General features: G+C 40.9%; 1 protein-coding gene across 3 annotated transcripts in view; it reads left to right on the top strand.

Moving 5' to 3' along the window:
• The first annotated feature begins 10967 nt into the window (after positions 1–10967).
• EPC2 (enhancer of polycomb homolog 2) overlaps positions 10968–20607 on the top strand; it is a 117290-nt gene continuing 107650 nt past the window's right edge. Inside the window, exon 1 of one of the 3 annotated variants that reach the window (XM_040645137.1) lies at positions 10968–11361. In XM_040645137.1, coding sequence (XP_040501071.1) covers positions 11209–11361 — 153 coding nt within the window. In that variant the 5' untranslated portion in view covers positions 10968–11208. The remainder of the gene's footprint in view (positions 11362–20607) is intronic. The other 2 variants (XM_040645133.1, XM_040645142.1) reach the window with 2 other exon arrangements.

Here is a 20607-nt window from a genome sequence, read left to right as displayed (position 1 = left end):
TAATTATAATAAAAATATATCCTGAATAATAAGGAAATTTAAGAAACCAGTAGTTTAATTTAAAACATTAACCTCTTTTTAGTTTTATATTTTACCATTCAGACTACTTTTGAATATATTCTAATAAAGCCAGTAGGAAATTTGACAGCCATTTAAGTTTGACTCTAGATACGATATGCTAGTCTTAATTTTTTTTTTAAGGACAAAACAATTGCTTCTTTGAATGCTAAAAGCATTATTATAATTTCACCTGGTCTCATTTATCTTGAAGCATCATAGAAAAGGAATCTTACTTCTTTTTATTCTGTATAATTTTAGAACCAAATTTTGCAGATAACCCCTCACTTTACAGCAAGGACAGAGACTGGAGAGGATGCATGACTTGTCCAAGGTCACAGGGTAGCTAATGCCACGGCCAGATGTGAGTACCAGCTTCCTGTGTCTTAAACTGGGGATCTTCAAACTATATTGCTTCACTCATGTTCAATAAAATAGTCCATGGCAGAAGTAAACAAAACAGGACACCCAGGTGGAGAACGGCGGTGGAAGACAGAGAAAAGAGATGACCACAAAGACTGGAGCTTCATTATTTACAGAGACCGTTGGTGGGAAATTCAGGCAATAGTTGCTCCAATCCCAGTTTGCTATAAGTATTTTAAATGCAGCACCTTCTAGTTGGTGGAACCAAACGTGGACAATTGCAGGCTCAATCCAAAATCTCTGCCTGTCTTCTCTTGGCTCCTGGTGATCTCCCTCTAGGAAGCATGTCTGCAGCAAATTTGGTGGCATGATCTTTGTATTATAATTAAAGGGGCACAGGGAATATAGCAGTATCTTATATGGTTTTGGAACGTGGCTTGAAGCTTATGAAATTGGCAGAATTTTCTTTCTTCTCCAACCCTGCCCATACCTAGAGAAAAAAAAGAAAAAAATTAAGGGAAGAGGATAGAGTCAAGGAAAGAAAGAAGAGAATGGGAGAGGAAACATAGGGAGAGCAAAAGGAAGATGAAAATTAGAGAAAAGATGAGGAAGGAAAGAGAAACAGTGGGATGAAGCTATATAAAACACTCTGATGCGGAATCACCTGGCATAGCTGTTAAATGTACATTTCTGGGCCACATTCCAGATCAGCCAAATTGGAATCTTTGAGAATAGCATGTATTAAAAGTAAGTGAAAAGCTTTTTGATAAAATAATTACCCTCCTTTTTGTTAATTTGATTTCAAATTTTGTTATTTTGATTTCAAATTTGCAAATTCATTTGCTTCTTTAAAGCTGGCAAAAAAGAAGTATTTCATTTATTTGCCTAAAAAGCTTTTCTTTTTTTATTCTACGCAACTGTTGATAACGTTACTTTACACAAAGAAGTTGGTGTATTTTCACATATATCAAAGCAGCTCAAAGACACAGCACCTTCCATCAAAAGGACGTACTCTAATGAAAGTAGCAGGATAACGTGAAATGCATCCTCTTCTGCCAGAGGCCCTGGTGGTGTGGGTGCAAGAAAATCCGAACTCCACATAAAATGGTGTGCTCCTTGCCTTCTCCCTTGGGCCCGTTTGTCATGACATTTTTCTGAATTACAGATCTTTTGCTCATCATTAGGCTTTTGCTTATTGATACCTGGCTGACATCAGAATATTGCCTGCCATCTTAACAGTCCTTTGGAAAGTCCTATCACATGTTGCCTGCATGGCCAAATCTATTTCTACCATGTCCGTGGTCAAATTTCCGTATGGCAGAAATCGCTGTGCGAAACAACCTTGTGCAGGGTGTCTATACCCAAGTGTACACCTGCAGTTAGGTATGATATGACATACTCCCATTAGGCTGTTTCTGCGGGGATGGTGGTTGCAGTTTGGATGCATGCAAATTGCCTGGTGTATTAGTCATGGCCACGTTAGGAATCCATACGGCAAGGGGCCTGCTGTGTCGTGATCATGTTGTCTAACCATATTGAACGGTGCCTACTGGGTAAGTGATCATGTTGTGTATCCATATGTAGCTGGGCCTGCTGTGATAGTGATCACATTGTGTGTAATTGCACGGCCCCCCTGGGAATTTATTGCTATAGATCAGGCAACAGGGCACGGAAGTCAATAACTGTGCCTGCTCTGGGCTCTTAGCTGTACTACTGAGAGCAAGCATCACCTTCTAGGGTAGGAAACAAACCTTTGGTTTGTGATAGAAATGAGGTTGACATTCTCAATTCTAAGTATCTTGGGGCTATTCCCTCTTTTGCTACTTCATATTACTTCAAATTAGGACAAGGTGACTCTAAAAGTGATAAAATTTATATACGCTAAAGGCTATCTAAAAATTAACAAATAAAATCAAGCTTGTATACTCTATCTTTTTCAAATAGAATGCCTTTAGAACTGTTTGTAAGTTTGTAAAATTAATAAAGAAGAAATATCTTATCAGGCAACACAGCACTGAGAAGGATGTTTACTCTTTTTTGGTTAAACTGTGGAGAATTTTCTTTTATCTCGGCAGTCAGGAAAGGTTGGTAAAACCAAGGCTACCAGTCATGTGCTCCAATATTTTCCTCTAAATTAAATTATATCAGTGGATAAAGAAGAGGAGAGAAGGTCAGTGGGCGAGGGGCCTGGGTTAATATGTACACCAACATACAAGCATCCAAATCAGAGTGGTCCTCCAAAGCGGAAAACTGGATGAGCTCCCTGTGTTTGTGGAACTCTTCTTTTGGAAAGGCCCACAAAGATAGTTTACACATCATACAAGCAAACCCGGATTACTGCCTTCCTCCTCTGTGGACCCCCCACCTCCCAAATTCAGACGGCTCACGTTCTAGTCACCAGTTTGACTCTGAGAGACACCTGGCTCTTTACAAGGTAAGGTGGATGTATAGAAGGGCAGACGTTAGGGTGGATACATTCTGACAGATTTATTGGAAACAGTCGGACAAACATTATTTTCAAACATCACTTGTAAATTTTTTTAGAAGTCCCCCAGTATGTTATATTATGACTCCTGCTAATATCCTTTATGATCTCACTTGAGAACATGGTAGCATTATTTTACGGACGAGCATAAACTCAGAGACAAGCTAGCTCATGGATTATGGTGGCATTTTTCATGGGTAAGTAGCCCATCTCTTTACGATTTTGAACAGGAGCTAATCATGTTACTGCTCAGACAGAAACTTTAACTTCTAAAGATTAGCTTTAGAATTTTCTAGAATAAGAAGAGAATGGAAGCAAGGGAGCGAAGGAGGGAGGATGGGGGGTGAGCAGAAATAAGGAAGGAAAAGCAGATCTTTCCCCTCAAATCTGGATCTTATGGTCATGTGATTCATCTTATCATAGTCATCGAAAAGAACTTTTAGAAAATGAAAAATAAATTGGACTTTTCAGAGAGTTCGATTAGGTATTTAGATATATGCGTGTCCATCCTTAATAAAGACAAGATCTTCTCTCTTCGAAGGATCTAACGTTGCCTCTTTGGCAGGACCCTATGACCATGATGACTTGAATAATAGTTCCATTCCATGGCTTGAAACTGAAATAGGGCCAGAGAATGAGGTGTTATTGGGGGTGTGGGTGTGGGTGGGAGAAATGTCCCATTTAGTTTAGTTTCAAATTAAAAAGTTCAAAATAAGCCATAAACCAGAGTAGAAACTCAAGGTTTCATCTTATATGTGCTACAGTTCTATTTTGAATCATCTCAAGCCATGTAAATAAAAGGTCAGAGTGAAGGGAAAAGAAACCGTAGCTTTAATGTTGACTGGGCCTCTACTATTTCTCAGGAACCATGTTAGTCAATTTGTACCGTGTTGTCTCATTTGTTCTCATCAGGAGCCTATGGGACAGGCACATTATCTCCATTTTACAAATAAAGTCACAGAGGTTAAGCAATATAGTAAGGGTCATAAAATACAAAGAGATAAGCTTTGTCTCTCTCCCCAAGTGTGCTCCATTATCTGACTTAATATTTTTAATGATTTTTTTTCAAACATCTATGTAGAATTGTTATTATTTAACCCTAAAGAAGGGCTTTACGAAGTGAGAGGTAAGGATTTCTCTTTACCACCACCCCTTTCCCTGCACTCTCATTTCCCTCACTAGACGGAATATTTTGGTAGAATATTCCAGAATTATCTCTGTGCTTAAAATAGGTTTCACATGTTGTTTTCTTTGGTTAGCCACTCTGGCACATTTTAAATAGCTGGAGCTATTGCATACATGGGTTGAAACATAGTACTTAGGCCATTTTCTCCCCATGAAATAGAGAAGTAGTAGGAGAAAGGACCAAGGAAATCAGTAGGGCCTTCGAGTAGCAAGCTCCAGACTGAACTACAACTGCCCCCAAGCTTAGTGGAAGGCATCAATGTGGGGGAAGAAATGGCCTTCAAACCAACATCTACTTCCAGATTCCCTTTGTCCATGGAGTTCCGCTAAGTTAACCTAAAATGGCAGGTTTGGGTCATCTGTAGGCATGGGCCTGTGTACCGGTGCTAGTGCTGTGAAAGATCGCTGGAGTGAGTAAGCGTGGAAGATGAGGGACTTAGTACAAAAGTGTCCCCTGTATGGCGCTGAGCTGAGGAGCTGCTGTTCCTTTAAGAGAGGATAGTCTGAAGCTCCATTTCCTTCAGAACCAGCCTTGGCACTGCCCCTGGGCTACAAAAGCAGCCTGTGGTGAATAGCAGCGATCGGGCTGCTCTCTAAGTAAAGGCACAATAACATAAGCACTAGAAGCAGAGTCAGAGCTGGAAAAGAAAACTGGCAAAGAATAGCTATTGCCACCAGCTAGAGGACAGCCTTCACGTGGATAGTGTGCAAGAACACCCTTTCTCCATGGCCCTCCTAAGCACACCATCTAACCTGAGATAGCAATGCACACCTTGTTTATGCGAAGGCAAAATTACCTCTTGGCCCTGCCAGAGCACAGATATACCCTTAGCTCACTGCAAAAGCAGGAGGGACAACTTTCTATTCAGGCACTTGTCCTTGGTAAGCCTCTTCCTTTCCAGAAAAGGACATTAACTCTATACTGCACGACACAGTCATTTAAGCCATATGAGTCTACCCTTAATCGGGCATTTAGAAGAGCCACACTTTAGGCAATTGTAATAGGACACAATTTTGAGCTCTTAGCCACACAGTTTATCAGGAGACAGTTGAGAGAAAGACACTCTGCAGGGAGGATTGCTTGGAGGCCATGGAGTTGATTCACACTGTCAGATCTGCATGGGGTGGGGCTCATGGCATCAGACATTCTAACCACTGCAGAATTGTTTGTGTTGGATTGCATAGGATGCCATCAACTTCTATGGAGAATCACTATAAGAAATAGCCCTGGGGTGCATCTTTTGTGTCTTTTGTAAGGACATGTTGAGATGTCTGTCATACCACCTAGTTGCTCTATTTATGAACTCTGGAATATTCTCATTGGGAGCAGAAACAATTATAAATCTTCTGAGCAATCGTTTTATCTAATGGATATTGTGAAGCCGTCAAGGTTTCCCATTTTCACATGATTAGGAAATTTCGCGTTACCAGGAAGTTGAGAGCCCAAATGCTATCCTTGTACATTTTAACTACTCTCAAAAGCCACCTGAAATCCTTTCTCAAACAAGGTGAGGCGTGTGGGTAAACCAGTAAATATCCAGGTAATCAGTGTATTTTATTTCAATGGTTTCTGTTTCTTCCTCTGCCCAAATCACCTTTTAATAGCTGATGAAAGACAAGCAGACCTGTTTTTTAACTTGGGAGACATAAAATTGTTTTCCTTTCTGTCTCCTAACAAGTCACTCTGGAGCTTAGGGGCCTCTCGGTATGCTAATACCAGAAGCTTTTGTTTAGGGGCTCTCAATATGCTAATGCCAGAACCTTTCCTTAGAAAACAGGCTATTTCGTTCTTGGGAACAACAAACATAAGATCAATAAGGCGTGGCTATTACTAAATCAGTTCACCAATTTTCTTTAATTCAGGATGCCAAATGTATTTTCCATTCACAAATCTGTGTATATAAACACTAGTCCTTTAGTGGTGGGAGAGATTAAAAAATCAGGTGAGGGAGCCACAGGTACGTACATTAGCAACCCAGAGTTCTTGACAATGAACTTCTCTCAGCTAACACTTTGGACTCCAGCTAGCTTGGTGCTCTGAGCCTGCTTCAGTTGTCTGAGATGTGCCGGTGAGACTAAACTGCCTTCCCAGGGAGAGAGAAACCACCTTTCAAGTTACGTTTCAGAGATGCTTGAGAAGAAAAAGATGCACTGATAGAAGAGGCCCGGAAAGGCAACTGGGAAGAATAGATGTTACAGGAGACCTGAACAGACACAAGTGGTGTACCTGTAGCCCCCAACCCCAGGCTCTTCAACTCCTTCCTGGAAATGATATGAAAGGTCCAGTCACTTCCGTGTATGTAATGGTGGCTTCAGCTGAATGGAGGCTGTACTGAATTTAGAGAAGTATGCAATTTCTCGAGGGCAGGGTAGCTAGCTGAATTGGAAAGGATCCTATTTGACCTCCCATGGCCTTGCTCCATCAATTGTGTTTCCCTGTTTCAAACTCAGCACTTTATTAAGGGTAAGTAGGATCATATTCATCACACTGATGGAGCCTAGTTCCTCTCAGAAGTCAAAAGTCCTGAAATTAAATCTACAGAGCTTGCTTGCTGTTTGAACACAAATAGTTGTCCTAGTTGAATTCAGTAGCTTTGCCACAGAGCTTTGCTAGTTTCTGGTATCCCCATCGAAGAGCTTGAGTGAACAGCAGCAATCTAGTCCATGTGTGGGACACTGGGGGTGTTTACGGGTCAGGGTGGGGCAAGAGATGAGACAGGTCGTGGTGTGATTCAAAAGTGAGGGTCGTGGACCCTCTGGAGCTATATGTTTTCAAATCTGTTTCCTTTAATTACATCTGTTCCATTTTGCCAAGATTAATAAAATATAGAGCTTTGGGGCTGATTATTTTTGAGTCTATCTGGATCCTTTGTGGAACTGGGAAGTACATCGTCAGCTTATACACAAGGTGGCACCCTGTGATTCCAACCAGGTCTGAGAGGAGCGATGCTGCTAAGAGACTGAGCTACAGCCGTAAATTTTTATTTAGCATCTTGTTTTTTTGCCGTGGCGAATATAAAGATGGTAAAGATGTTTGGCATGTCACCTCTGAGTTGCGGTCTCTGTCCCTATGTCTCAAAGATTCAGAGTTGCCTCAGTGAAGGGCCCTGGGACCCAATTCTGGTTGATTGTAATGAATGCAGACCCCACATTCAGATTACATATGGAAAACAACGGAGCTTTATTGGTACTGGGCTCATTCCTGGGAACATAAGGGGAGGGGAGGGATGCAGTTCACATACCAACTCAATTAACTTTCAGTTGGGTTTGCTGAAATAGGGAGCCAATTAAAAAGAACGTGACATTTACAAAACTCTGAAATAGTTGAATAGCAACTGTGTTTACTAGTTTTAAGGTTTCTTTCAAAAAGTAATTTGTTCATTATTTGGAAGCTGCCTGCCCTGATTGCAGTACAAGGAAATGGAAATTGGAATATAATCCCAATCCTTACAGTTATTTGACCTTTATTCTAATCTAGACTACATTTAGAAAGCAGTTTTAAAACTATTTCTAATTCTTGGGTGTTTCTATATTACAATTGCTTGGCTAAATGCATGCCATTTGGAATTGGTCCAGAGCATATATAAGTGGTCCGATTTTAGGATAACTGTACTCAGTGCATTGTATGCGGAAATTAAAGTAGGTTATTAGGCTGTACACTCATTTGAAACAGGTTTTGATAAAAATATTTTATGATAGGATTTACCTCAAAAGTTGAAAAGATATTTTGTGTTTCCAGCTCTAACAAGCATATGGGTATTTAACAAATAGATTAGACATCAACTTTATGAAAAACAATATTTGTATACAAATAAAAACTATTTTCCAAATGTGAAACAGAGGCATTCTGTTTTGGGCACTGAATTGGAAGCCAAGAATACATAGGCTGTGTCCCACTTCAAAAGCATATTGTGTTATCTGCCTCAAACTATTTTATTACCAGCTCTATAATCATTGCCTACAGGGCAAGAGGAGAGTGGAGATTTGGAGAAGAAATCTGTTACATGGTCAACAAAAAAGAACAATAAAACAATAACTACTAGAGCAAAAGCCTGCTACTGTAACAGCATTTCGGGTTTCAAAAGAGTTTCTTCAAACCGCTTTAACTGGTCCTAAACCTCAGGGTAGGCCATAGTAAGAGCAAATCTTGTCAGCAATGGCTAGGTCGGATGACAGGCCAATAGGGTATGTGAACACCAAGCTGGACTGGAATTCGGTCAGTATCACTTAATTTCTTCAGGGAAAATAAGTCAACACATATATATTAGAGGCCTGCTATATGTGAGGTACAGAACTGGGGATACAGTGATTAACAGAGCAGGTGTTGTTCCTGTCCTGCTTAAGACTACTGCATCTTTAGGCTCTGGGTTGTGATTCTATTAGCCACTGGTTGGAAGGTCTCAGTAATCTGGAAGAGCAACTTTCGAATGTTGAATGGTCAATAAACTGAAGAGCTTAGATAGCAGGGTGGCACTGATGAGAAAACAAGAGTTTTGGAGTCAGGCTAGACCTGGATTTTGATCCCAGTTTTGTGAAATATTAGTGTTGAGACTCGGCAAATTATCTGTCTGAGCCTGTTTCCTTATTAGTAAAATTATGACATTTCTTCATAGGGTTATAATGAGAATTAAGAGGAATGCAATTAACTGAGATAATATACATAAAGTACTACTGTAGTGCGTGGTATATTACAGATACTCAATATATCCTTTCTCAAGAGAGAGTAACAATCAATATAAAGAAAAAACAGTTATCCTTTCTGAACTTGAGAAGTGCTAGGCATGCAGATAAAAGCTCTGGATAACTCCCTTTGTCCTTTTCAGGCTTGAATACAGGGTTGATCCCCTACCAATAAGTTCTTGTTCTTTGCAGAGAACTAGAACTGCTCCAGAGGGTAGTATTCAGAGCAGGACATGCCCATAAGCTTGAAAAAGGTATTGCTTACAAGAAGTGAGTCACAGCACCTCCATTGTTTCCAACAACAAAGTGGATGGGAAACACTTAAGCCTTGCTAAACAGTGCTCGATGTCTTGCTGGACCAAATGTGTTAGACTATTTAGACAGTGTCATGAAGTCCATATCCACCATTTTGCCTTCAAAAGGGGAGGTGGGGAGAAAAGAGAGGAGAAAGAAGAGGAAAAAGGGAGAGGGGAACAAAGAGATGAGGGGGAGGTAATGGAGAAAGAGACAGAGTTTTGATGCCATATAGAAATGACTCTAGATACCAATTCTTTCCTCTGAAATTCAGCCAACCACCTACTTTTCTCTGAGCCAAACAGAATATTTATCAATTATTAGAAAATGGTAAAATGTGTTACACTTTTCCGAGGGATTTTGCACAAAACCTGTAATGCTTGAAGACTAACCAAGAAACTCTTGGCTAACCAAAGTTGATGTCAATAGTCTTGATACTTTTTAAATTCGAGTCTACTTCATTTCCCCTCTTCTTTAGAACTTTCTCTAACCAGTTCAAGCTAAGATAATGTCTCTTTTCTCTGATCTCTTATGGCCATTATTGCCTGTACAACTCATTTGGTAACTAATTATGCTCTACTGCCTTATGTCATCTCCTGTGTAAAGTATTTACATTTTTTTTAAAAGAGAGAGAGTGCATGTGCGCAAGCAGGGTGGGGGAGCAGGGAGAGGGAGAGAATCCCAAGCAGGCTTGGGGGGGGGCAGCCCAACATGGGCCCAAGGTGGGGCTGGATCTCACCACCCTCAGACCATGACCTCAGCGGAAATCAAGAGTCCCATGCTCAACCCACTGAGCTACCCAGGCACCCTGAGTACTTACACCTTTTAATTTTTTCCCATCATTTATTTTTCCTGTTGCCCAGTTCTTCAACTGTTTACGTCTCTTATTGTTACTCATCTTTCCAACCATCCTGTCATCCCATTAACATGAAAGGTGCACGAGGGCAGGAACTTAATTTCAAACTTCTTTGCCTCTTCCACAACACCCATTATTTTACACACACCTGCCACTTCGGAAATGTGTGCTGTTTTGGTTAACTTTTGTAAGTTTAACTCTTAAGAACTCTGTTTTTGAAATCAGAGAACTATCTACCATCCATTAAATAACTCTAAGAAGTTCGGGTGACAGGTTCAAGGGCACTTGTTGCATCTGGCAGCCTCAAACATTAACCCTCACTGCTGCCATTAGCATCTTCCCGGCGAAGGCGACGATGAGTGAAGATGCATTATTACCACGAAGAGCTCTTTGGGGCAGGTACTTAAGAGAGGATGCAGGGTGGAGGGCTGGGGCTTCATGACTGTTTTCGGGGCGGGTGGGACCGGCAGATCTACGCCGCTCTGAGTGGGCAGACGGAACGGACCTTTCGCACCTCCCGGGAATGTGCGAATCGGAGGATGCGAATTAGCCGGCTTTCGGGGCACCGTGGAGATAGCGCTTTCTAAGTACAGGCTCGGTGGTGGCTGCTGTGCCCTGGTTGACATCTTCCTTTCCCGCTCACGGACTTCTGCAGACACGCGCTGCTCCGCGCGGCGGTGTTTTGCCCAGCGCTTTCCTTCGGGGCATTCAGCGAGCTGCGGGTCGGGGCCGCGGAGGCAGAGGCGCACGCTCTGGGGCGCGGGTAAACTTGCGCACCTGCCACCTGCCACAGGGCGAGACGCGGGCCGGCAAGCCGAGGGCCGCCGCCGCCCCCTCTCCCTTGAGCGGCCGGAGGCTGAGCACGCTCCCGCGGGCCGGCCGCGCCGCGGAGAGAGTGGGTGGGCAGGCGAGGGAGGGGAAGGGAGAGGAAGGAGGGAGGGAGGGAGAGGGTGAGGCGCGTCCCCGCGGCGGGGGCGCGCTCTCGCGCGGGCTGCCGGGATCGCTCGCCGCCGCTGTGGTAATGTCCGCCATGTTGGCCATGGCGCAGGGAGCGGATCGGGCGGGCGAGCGGCGGATCTAGTGTGTGGAAGCGGCCGCGGGCGGCGGGGGGCTGTTTTCGGGCGGGGTGGGCGCCCATGCTGTGGCCGGGGGCAGTGAGGAGGAGGAGGAGGAGCGGGCCGGCCGCGCTGCACTGAGGAAGGAGGTGGAGGAGGCGGCGGGAGTCCTCCCCCCCTCCCCGCCCGCCCCGCCGCCGCCGCCCGGGCTGTTCCTGTAAGGCGGGGAGACAATGAGTAAACTCTCCTTCCGAGCGCGGGCGCTGGACGCCGCCAAACCGCTGCCTATCTACCGCGGCAAGGACATGCCTGATCTCAACGACTGCGTCTCCATCAACCGGGCCGTGCCCCAGATGCCCACCGGGATGGAGAAGGAGGAGGAATCGGTAGGGACTCGAGTGTTTATTACCCCCCCTTCTCTCCTCCCCCCTCCCCTTTGTCAGTCGGGCCTCGCCATTCACAGAGCGCTTTACGCTCGCTGGAGGGCGCCTCTGCCGCTCCAACGCATGGGACTCTACGCCGGCGGAGTAGCGTAAACCCTCTCGGCCGGCGCAGCGCCCGCCCGCGGCCGCCATGTTGTTGCGTCCCAGTGTTGTGATTAGCTCGCAGCGCCGCTTACGCTGCCGTAAGGGGGCCTTGCCGTAAGCGGCGGCCGGGAATGGCGCAGGGGATGTTCTGGCCGCACTTGGCGTACGGCCTCTGTTTACCTCCCCCCTCCCCCCACTTTCCGGCGCTGGGTTAATTAATGGGCGAGGGATCCTTTGGCTAGTAAAGATTTTTTCCCCCACTTTCAAATTTAGTTTTGCATTGGGTTCTCTTTGAAATGACTTATGGAAAGTAAAACGGGTTCAAAACAAACATCTTCCTCTTAGCAAGGTAATCCTCGCTCTCGAGCCGGCGGTGGTGCAGCGGGATCAGGCAGTGCAGCACTGCGGCGGGGGAGGGCGGGGGCCACGACTACCCAGTGGGGTGTAGCGGTAGAGAGCCGTTGACCGGCTAGCTCCGCGGCCGCGAGAGGGACGGCGCTGCCCGCCTGGCCGGGAAGGCGCCCGCTCGGCGCGCAGCGTTAGAAAGCAAACAGGACTGTTCAGCGACGAGCTGCTGGCGCTGCCCCGTCCCCGCGCCGTGGACCCGAGTATTGTCATCAGAGAGGAGGGTCTTCTAGAAGTTGAGGATTTAATGCTTCTAAATTGACAGTTACATTTTTTGATAATACAGCGCTTTCTGCAAAAATTCTTCTTTTCTCCCTGACGGGATTTTGCATAGGGATGAATTTTATCTGGTTTGACTGTGTTTATGACTCTGGAGTGGTGTTACTTGCGTGCGAAGTTCATAGTAACTGCGCCCTCAAGAATTTCTTCAATGAACCTGCGGTCCCGCCTTATTGTCAACCCTGGGTGTGCGTGGATTGGTTCTCTTGCTTCTGTGACTGTCAGAAGAAGGCTCGAGGTTTCTGTGATTGGTTTTCTCTTTTGACTATTAATATTGCAGGAAATGCTTTTATGTCTTTGATTGGCTGCTCCAGTTCTGACCTCATTGTATTACCCTGTTATTACTACTTTCTGCTGTGATTTAATCACATTTCTCTTTGGTCTTTGGTTACTTGAAAGTCTTGCACTTTGAGTAGAAAATTAATATGTCAGTAGTATCGGGATGACATTCAATATTCAACTTTTCAAACAGTAAGATGAAACCCCCCAAAAGAAAACCCAACATTTGCTGTAGATTTAGAACTAAATCATAGGAGAACATTCTTTTTGTTTTTAAAATAAAATTTATTTCTAACTTAGCTCAGTTTTCGATGGGAACGATAATTAAAATAAAGTTATATATAGTACATACGAGAATTAATTGAATTGAACTTTAAAAAACACAGCTTTGTATTCCACAAAGTTAAGTTTGTTAATATTATTTTATGGGTTTTGATACAAAAGGAGAGGTAGTTTATGAGTCTTAAAGTATCAGTAATGTATGTAATTACTTGGATCCAGTTATTTTGGTTTGGGAAGAACTAAAATCAGGAAACTTGTTCTAGAATGAACAGTTAGCCCCTGGAAGATAAATTGCTTTTTGTGAACAGTGATCTGCAATATACTTACTGCTTTAGGTTCTTAGTTTGCCACATATTTCTTGGTATTTGATCTGAATTCAGGAAGAAAACTTGCAGGTTTTTTTTAAATCATGTGTTAAACATAAATGTTTAACCCTTTCACTATTAACTTTTTCAGTAGAAGTTGTGGTTTCCTGTCTAGAGATTGGAAATTAGATTATATTGGATTATTTTCAGTACAGTGCTTCTGCTGCCCAATTTTAGGAAAGAAGAAATTCAACTTCTGGTGGAACTAGAGTTAGAAACCCAGGACTTCTACTCTTTGTCCTGTCCTTTCTACCTCTTTAATTTACAAGTGGAGGGACTTAAAATCAAAACAAAACGAAACAAACCCTGACAGTTGAGATTTATAGTCTAAAGTCTTTTGCTTTCCAGAATGTCCAGTTGGAGTGTTAGTTTTTTCTTTTCCTCTTTTAAATTAACATGTAAGTCAGAAGACTTGTGCTTTCATGAGTGACAGCCAGTTCAGTTCTTCTGGTCTTATTTACAGGGTTTCTGTTATTCAGCAGAATTATTCTTCAAAAAAAATGTTCTTTGTTGATCAACAGTTCTAAGCAGTAAAATATAAATCTCATAAATGTTTTATGTTTCACTTGAGTTGTATTTCAATTCAACTTCCATTATCAGCATGTTCTAATTACTTTTGTAAGTATTTCTTTTAATCATGTAGACTTGTAAAAAAGAAAGAAAGAAAGACCGACCAACCTTGGCTTGTGGATTTATAATTGTTGCTTTGCATTTCTAAACTGTCCACAGTATGAGTCCCTTCCTGTTCGGTTGACAGAATCCTTTGACTTCACTTGAACCACCATCATGGATCTTACCTCACTTCCTCCCCCCAGTAAAATTAAGGACTGTATCTTGTTATTAGATTGTTATTAGGATTGTTATTAGACTTTGTTTATATAATCATTGACTCAATTTTGAGTTACATTTTGATAATACTTAGATGAGATAATTTAGGTGTTCTTTGGCATTGATAGCACTCTGTCATTGTCTTAGCTCTTTGTTTTCTTTTGGACATGCAGCCATCTTCTCTTTCCTTTCCTTATTTTCTTTGTCTTTTGCGTAAGGTCAGCCACTTGGCATCCTCCTAAACTTGCTCTCTGTAGTGCTCCTCATGGTACTTGGTTTAGGTCAGATACTGTAAACATATGTTTACTTAGAATTTAAGCAACCAGAGAGATCAGGTGATGGTGATTCTGCCTCCTCACCCTGAGTGTTGAATAGTGGTAGTTGATGTTTTTGATAATACTTAACATTTTGTGACTACGTCTTGTGTCCCAGATACTGTGTTAAGAACTTTATGTACTATTATTTCATTTAATGCTTCTTAAAAATCAACTTTTTTGAGGTATAATTTACATACAGTAAAATATGTTCATTTAAAGCGTAGAGTTTCATGAGTTTTGACAAATGTGTACACCAAGGAAATGCCACCACAATCAAGATCAAGCAACACTTCAAACACCCAGGAAGTTCCCTTGTGCTTCTTTGCAAGTCAGTCCCTCTCCACCAGTAGTTCTAAGCAACTGCTGATTTGCTTTCTCTCCCTATAGATTAGTATTGTCTTTTCTAGAATTTCATTTAAGTGGATGTCGTATACTCTTATTTTAGGCTTTTTTGCTCAGCATGATGCATTAAAGATTTATCCTTGTTACATGTATTCGTCCATTCCTTATTACTGAATAGTATTCTGGTGAGTTGATATAATATGTTCATCCATCCATCTGGATATTTCAATTGCTTCCTGTTTTTGGTTTTCATTTAATCCTTGTAACAGTCCTGTGGGGCATTATTGTTTCTGTTTTATGGATGAAGAAACCGAAGGTCTCACTGTTAGTAACTGGCAGGGCTAGAATTCATGCCCTTGCGTTTAATATCACAAAAACCATTCTTAGCAACCACTAGGCTTCATATTGACTCTCACAGAACCACAAGTTAGCTTCTGAACTGTTAAGTTCTTTATAGTTTTTGTAAATAATGTTTTACTTTGTATAATTTTGGGAACTTTGAAAGATGACGTCAATTTGATTGGAATATTAAATTTATTAAGTGTAGTTTTTCGTCACTTAACTGTGTCTGACTTTTGCTTTTGGCTTTTCAGAGTTTCTGTTTCTTTATCTTTTTTTTTCTTAAAAGTTTGTTAGCTTTGCTTCTCTGTCCTGGCGCCATTGTGTTTATTTGAATGTTTATGTTATCTTAAGCATATAAGAAATTTGTGGGAAATTGAGATTTTATCCTAATAGAATGTCATCTTTGTAAGGGCAAGGATTTTTGCATATTTTGCTTATTAATGTATTCTGAGTTCCCCAGAACTGTGCCTGGCACATAATATATGCTTGCTAAATGTTGGTTAAGTGTTGAATGAGCCTTTAATTTTTTTTCTATACCAAGATCTATGTTTTTGTGAAACACTATGTGTGTGTGTGTGTGTGTGTGTGTGTGTGTCTAAAATTCATTAGCAGAATTTGGTAAATTATTCTTCTGGGAATTCTTTTTGGTTTCTTATTTTGGTATAACATACGTAAATACCAAGCCTTTTTTTTTTTTTCCTTTTGAGTGAGAGGCTCCTTTATAGAATTTTTTAATACATAGGTGTGGCTGCAGTATTAGTTTTTATCTCGTGTTAATTCTTCTTCTTACAGTTGTATGTAGATTTATGTAAGATATCTTTTTGTAGTAACATGTAACATGAACCCAAATCTACATGAAGCATATGATTCTGCTTATTTTTAAAGAAAAAGACCATGACTGATTTGAATTGTGTTTTCTCCTTTTATGTTTTAGTTGCCTATTTTTGGTATCATCTTAATATTTTAAGGGACATTTTCAATGATAGAGTAGGAATATATTCAGTCTTTCTCACATTTCAGAGTTATTTTTGGCACTAATACATTTCATGTTTCATGGTAGGGTTCTAGAGAGGATATAAAATACAATTTTGTAAATTGATCTTGTAAAAACATTTAATATTTATTCTTTCAACAAAAGCAAATACTAGCCAAGTATCATTTGAGTGCCAGGTGTTACTTAAATATGACATTAGGAAACTATTTTAATGGGGTAAGTATGTCTAAAACTATTTGTAAGGTTGTGTTCTGGAGTGTTGTTAGGATTAAAATTAAAAGAAGAATACGATACAGATCTTGACTTCAGAGAACTTAAATGAGTCACTGAGGTCAAAAACATCTGGAAAGTTAGCAAAAACTACCAGGTTAAGTTGACCTGACAAAGAGCATTAGATAAAGCTAAATGTCAGTACAGTTAAGAGAGAAAACTGTTACTGGAATTTATAAAGGGGTTGGAGAGAGATTTAACAATTTGGGCTTTCAGATTTGGTTGTACAGTGTGTGTTGAAGCAAATACTTGAGTGCAGGAATGTTTAAAGCAATTTCTGTGGATGTTGGGGTGCCTGGGTGGCGCAGTTGGTTAAGCATTGTCTCTTGGTTTAGGGTCAGGTCGGGATCTCAGGGTCTTGAGATCAAGCCCCGAGTGGGGCTCCGTGCTCTGTACAGAGTTGGATTAAAATTCTCTTCTTCCTCTGCCCCTCCCCACCGCATGCTCACACACATCCTCTTTCTCTGTCTCTCAGATAAATAAATCTGTTTTGTTGTTTTTTTTTTTTAAGATTTTATTTATTTGACAGAGAAAGAGCAAGCACAGGTAGGGGGAGCAGCAGGCAGAGAGTGAGGAAGCAGCAGGCTCTCCACTGAGCCGGGAGCCGGATATGGGGCTCCATCCTAGGACCTTGGGATCATGACCTGAGCCAAAGGCAGATGCTTAATGACTGAGCCACCCAGGCGCCCCAATAAATCAATCTTAAAAAAAAAAAAAAGCAATTTCTATGGATGTTAAGTAGACTAAAAGAAGGTTCTTCCATGTAACATGTATTTTATCTGTCCTTTTCACTACGTCATCCCCTACTGATAGAAACTTCAGGAGGGTAGCCCTGTGTCATTTCTGAGCAGGTCATTCTCTGAGCTCTTTCTCCCTTTTTTTGAACACGCAGATGGCTTTTACTTTTCTTCCCCTTTCTTTTTTCTGTGCTGTATCTTCAACACTAGAAACTGTTCAGAACAAAGAAGGTACTCAGTAAATATTTGGTGAATGAATGAATAAAAGTTGGGGTGGAGACAAGGTTGAAAAAAAGGTAGAATTATACCAGATTATAGATCGTTTTGAACGTTAGGCCCAGGAATTTATAGGATGGTGTAGAAAAAAGAGCACTGACTTGCAAGTGTGAAGTCTGTTTCTAGTTTTGTTTCTGTACTTAGTGGCCAAATGATCTGGGAAAGTTGCCTTCCTTCTCTGAGCATCAGGTCATTCATCACTACCACCACTGCTACCATTTATTGGGTGTGTGTTAGTGTGTTGAGTATATGCCAGGCACTTTGTTAAACTCAGTAGATGGTTTAGAACTCATTAAAACAGCAGGATGTGTAGTAGGTGCTATTGTCTCTTTTCCAGAAGAAACTGAGGCTTTGGTGATTCAAGTATCTTGCCCATGGTCATCCCTACCTGGACTAGAACATAGTAAAGTCAGTATTTGAACTCAAACCCTATGAGTGGTTGACTCAAGGGCTCTGAACTTTACCATTTTATTGCTTCATCTATAAAATGAGTGGATTGGGAACTAGGTGATACCTAAGGTTTATTACATTTCCACTGTTCTGTCATTTATTATTCTGTAACATAGAAGAGTCATTAAAAGTTTTTGCCTCAGGGAATGATATGAAAGAAGCTTTGAGGTGAACGCCTTTTGTAAACACATTTCTTTTTAAAAAAAAATGTGAAGGAATGATGTATCTGTAGTATAAGTTTAGATTTCATCAGTATCAGTTCTTTAAAAATAGTTAACAGGTGGGATCAATAGGTTAGTTTTAAGTAACAGAAATCAGAAACCAAATCTGGTTTCTTTAAGATACTTGGGTGTTGTCTCGAAGACCCCAAAGAAGGCTTGAACAGTCAAAGTTTGGGAAGGCCTGGAACTAGGGCAAGCTATGGGCCCTTTAGCTGCAAGTAACATTAACATCACTGACTAACAATTCCCAGTCTTTTGAGAGGTAGCATAGGGTAGTAAAGTGCATACATTCTAGAGCCAGACTGAATGGTTTTTAGTCTTCGAGCAGGTTAACTTGATCTATTATAAAATCTCATAGAATTGTTGAGACGATGAATTGTGGTGTGGTTGGGACAATTTGTGGCATTCAGTAAGCAGTCAGTAAATATTAGCTGCTATTCTCATCATTGTTACATTTTTTTCATTTCAAAATCCCAGATCGTGGTGTTAGAGGGCATTATTAGTTTGGCTTGCATCAGGTATTGATGTACCTCTAAGTCTAACAGTCCGATGCGGAACCAGGGTAGTGATTAGTACACATGTGCTGTTAAGGACTACCCTTGAGAATGAGGCTGTAGTTAGGTAGCTGCCCTTTAGAGACTTACTACTGGTGTGTATGTAACAGAATGACCAAAAGTTGTGAAGCTAAATGGTTAAATTGTTTTGATCCATGGTTTGACCCAAGGTGAATTTGTACACTTAGGGTGTTGTTATAAACCTAAGTTCATAAGGTGTTTTAATGAGATAACAATGTTCTACATATTTTCCAATAAAATGGTAGGATGTGTATTGCAGTTTTTAAATGAAATTTAAATTAAGAACTATAAAAGAAGTCTCCAAAATCTTTTTAAAGAAAGCATACCCTTCATACTAATTTTCAGAGTAGTAAGGGATGCATTTTGTGTGACCTCAAAGATATTATTTAACCTTCCTGGCTCTTAGTTTCCTCATTTGTGAAATAGAATTGGATTGAGTGACCTTTAAATAAAGTACCTTTGGATCTAAAAATTACTTGCATCTGTGAATCCACATTTCTACCTACTAGGCATATTGTCCAGAATATTAAGTAGATGAAAAGAACTAACAAGTGAGAGGCTAAATGTTAGGAAGATACTACTAGTAGGTGAACTTTAATTCTTTAAAAAGTTATTTATTGTGATGCTGTTCATTTGGTTTAGAGTCTTTCTTTTTTTTTTTGAGAGGTTCAGTTACATTTATCTACTATTTGATAGTGATTTTTCATTGAGATCAATAGAGAAGTCCACCCTGTATGTTTTGGATGTGATCAGTTCCCTTGCTTTCATGAAGTTTTCTTTCACTGTCTTTACTAATCTTACTCGTTACTGTAAATGTTCTGAATTTTGGTATACTTTTAGCCCATACCATTTAAGTTTAATTTTCTGGTATCTCATGATTCTCGCTTGAGGGGTGTGTGCGTTTGTGTGTGTATGGATGAGTAGGGATATATGCATGAGAGAGTGAGAAAATAGACACTTATTTTCACAATTAGACCAGATACCTTATGGAAGGTATAATGTCTTCATTTTACTCAGCACAGGCTGGATACCTAGCCAGGCACTTAGGTGATAGAAAGTTTATAATACAGGCATTGACCAGTATAGTGGACACTGGGATTGAATTTGATTGTGTTATTAAACGTACAGCCCTGCATCTTCATTTCATTGCATGTAAAGTTGAGGTAGAAAAGCAGTAATGGATATGTAGGGGACAGCATGAGGAGGAAAGGATGATAGGTAGGAATAAGCTGTGAAGGAGGCCAATGTAGGTAACAGTAGGTCCGTCGTGATTATTTGATTTTATCTTAAAGTTGATCCTTGTTTATATTTTGCCTCGTCTACACTTGAATGAAGCAGAACTTTGAGTTTGTCTAATGTACCATGCAGCACTGTTCTTTGTGGCATAAATAGTGGAGGAAGATGATGCCACTTCCACATTCTCCTTAGCACCACTTCCTTACATATGCTTTTTGATTTCTTTTTACTTGCCAGCTAGTATCACTGTGTAGTCAGAAGAATCCAGATTGGAAGAGTCCATCTCTCTGCTAGCTCTCTAGCATATCTCTGCTAGCATATCTTTACTTCCAGGTTTCTCACTTCCCTTTTTTGGAGAGGAGTGCGGAAAAGGTTATGAGGTTGTTGGTTGGAGAGTCTACAAGCAGCCCTTATTTGTAGTGCTAATTTGATGAAGTTGGTACTTAGAATTGCGACTTAGGTTCCAGTTTTTGCCTCTGTCACTTTCCCTCTGGGCAAGATAAATTACTTCATCTCATTACGCCACTTTGCTTCATCTGTTTAATGAGGAGTATCTCAAAAGGTAATCTTAAAGATAACTTTTTTGTAGACTTAAGTCAGTGCCTTATACAGGCAGCTGCTATTTTTTTTTATTATTAGTAACAGTTTTCAGTTGTACAGGGTAATGTGAAGAATATGGAAAAGTAAAATCTCCATACATTATTTTGTGGTATCGTTTCGTATTTTTTCTTCAGTCAGTTACGTCTATTTTTACAGTTGTCAAACATTAGCAAATTGATATATGTATTTTCCTCCTTCCATCTCTGTTCCTGGCAGAGCATTTAACAATCAAAATGATTTAAAAGACTTTGGAAATTAGCAAAGAAAACTGAATCTTTAGCTAATCCGCAGAGTACTACTTGACTTC

The sequence above is a fragment of the Ursus maritimus genome, unplaced genomic scaffold (genome assembly GCF_017311325.1).
Source record: "Ursus maritimus isolate PB19 unplaced genomic scaffold, ASM1731132v1 scaffold_1, whole genome shotgun sequence".
NCBI classification, from domain to species: domain Eukaryota; kingdom Metazoa; phylum Chordata; class Mammalia; order Carnivora; family Ursidae; genus Ursus; species Ursus maritimus.
Note: the sequence above shows the minus strand (reverse complement) of the source record. Positions and strands in the feature narration are given on the sequence as shown.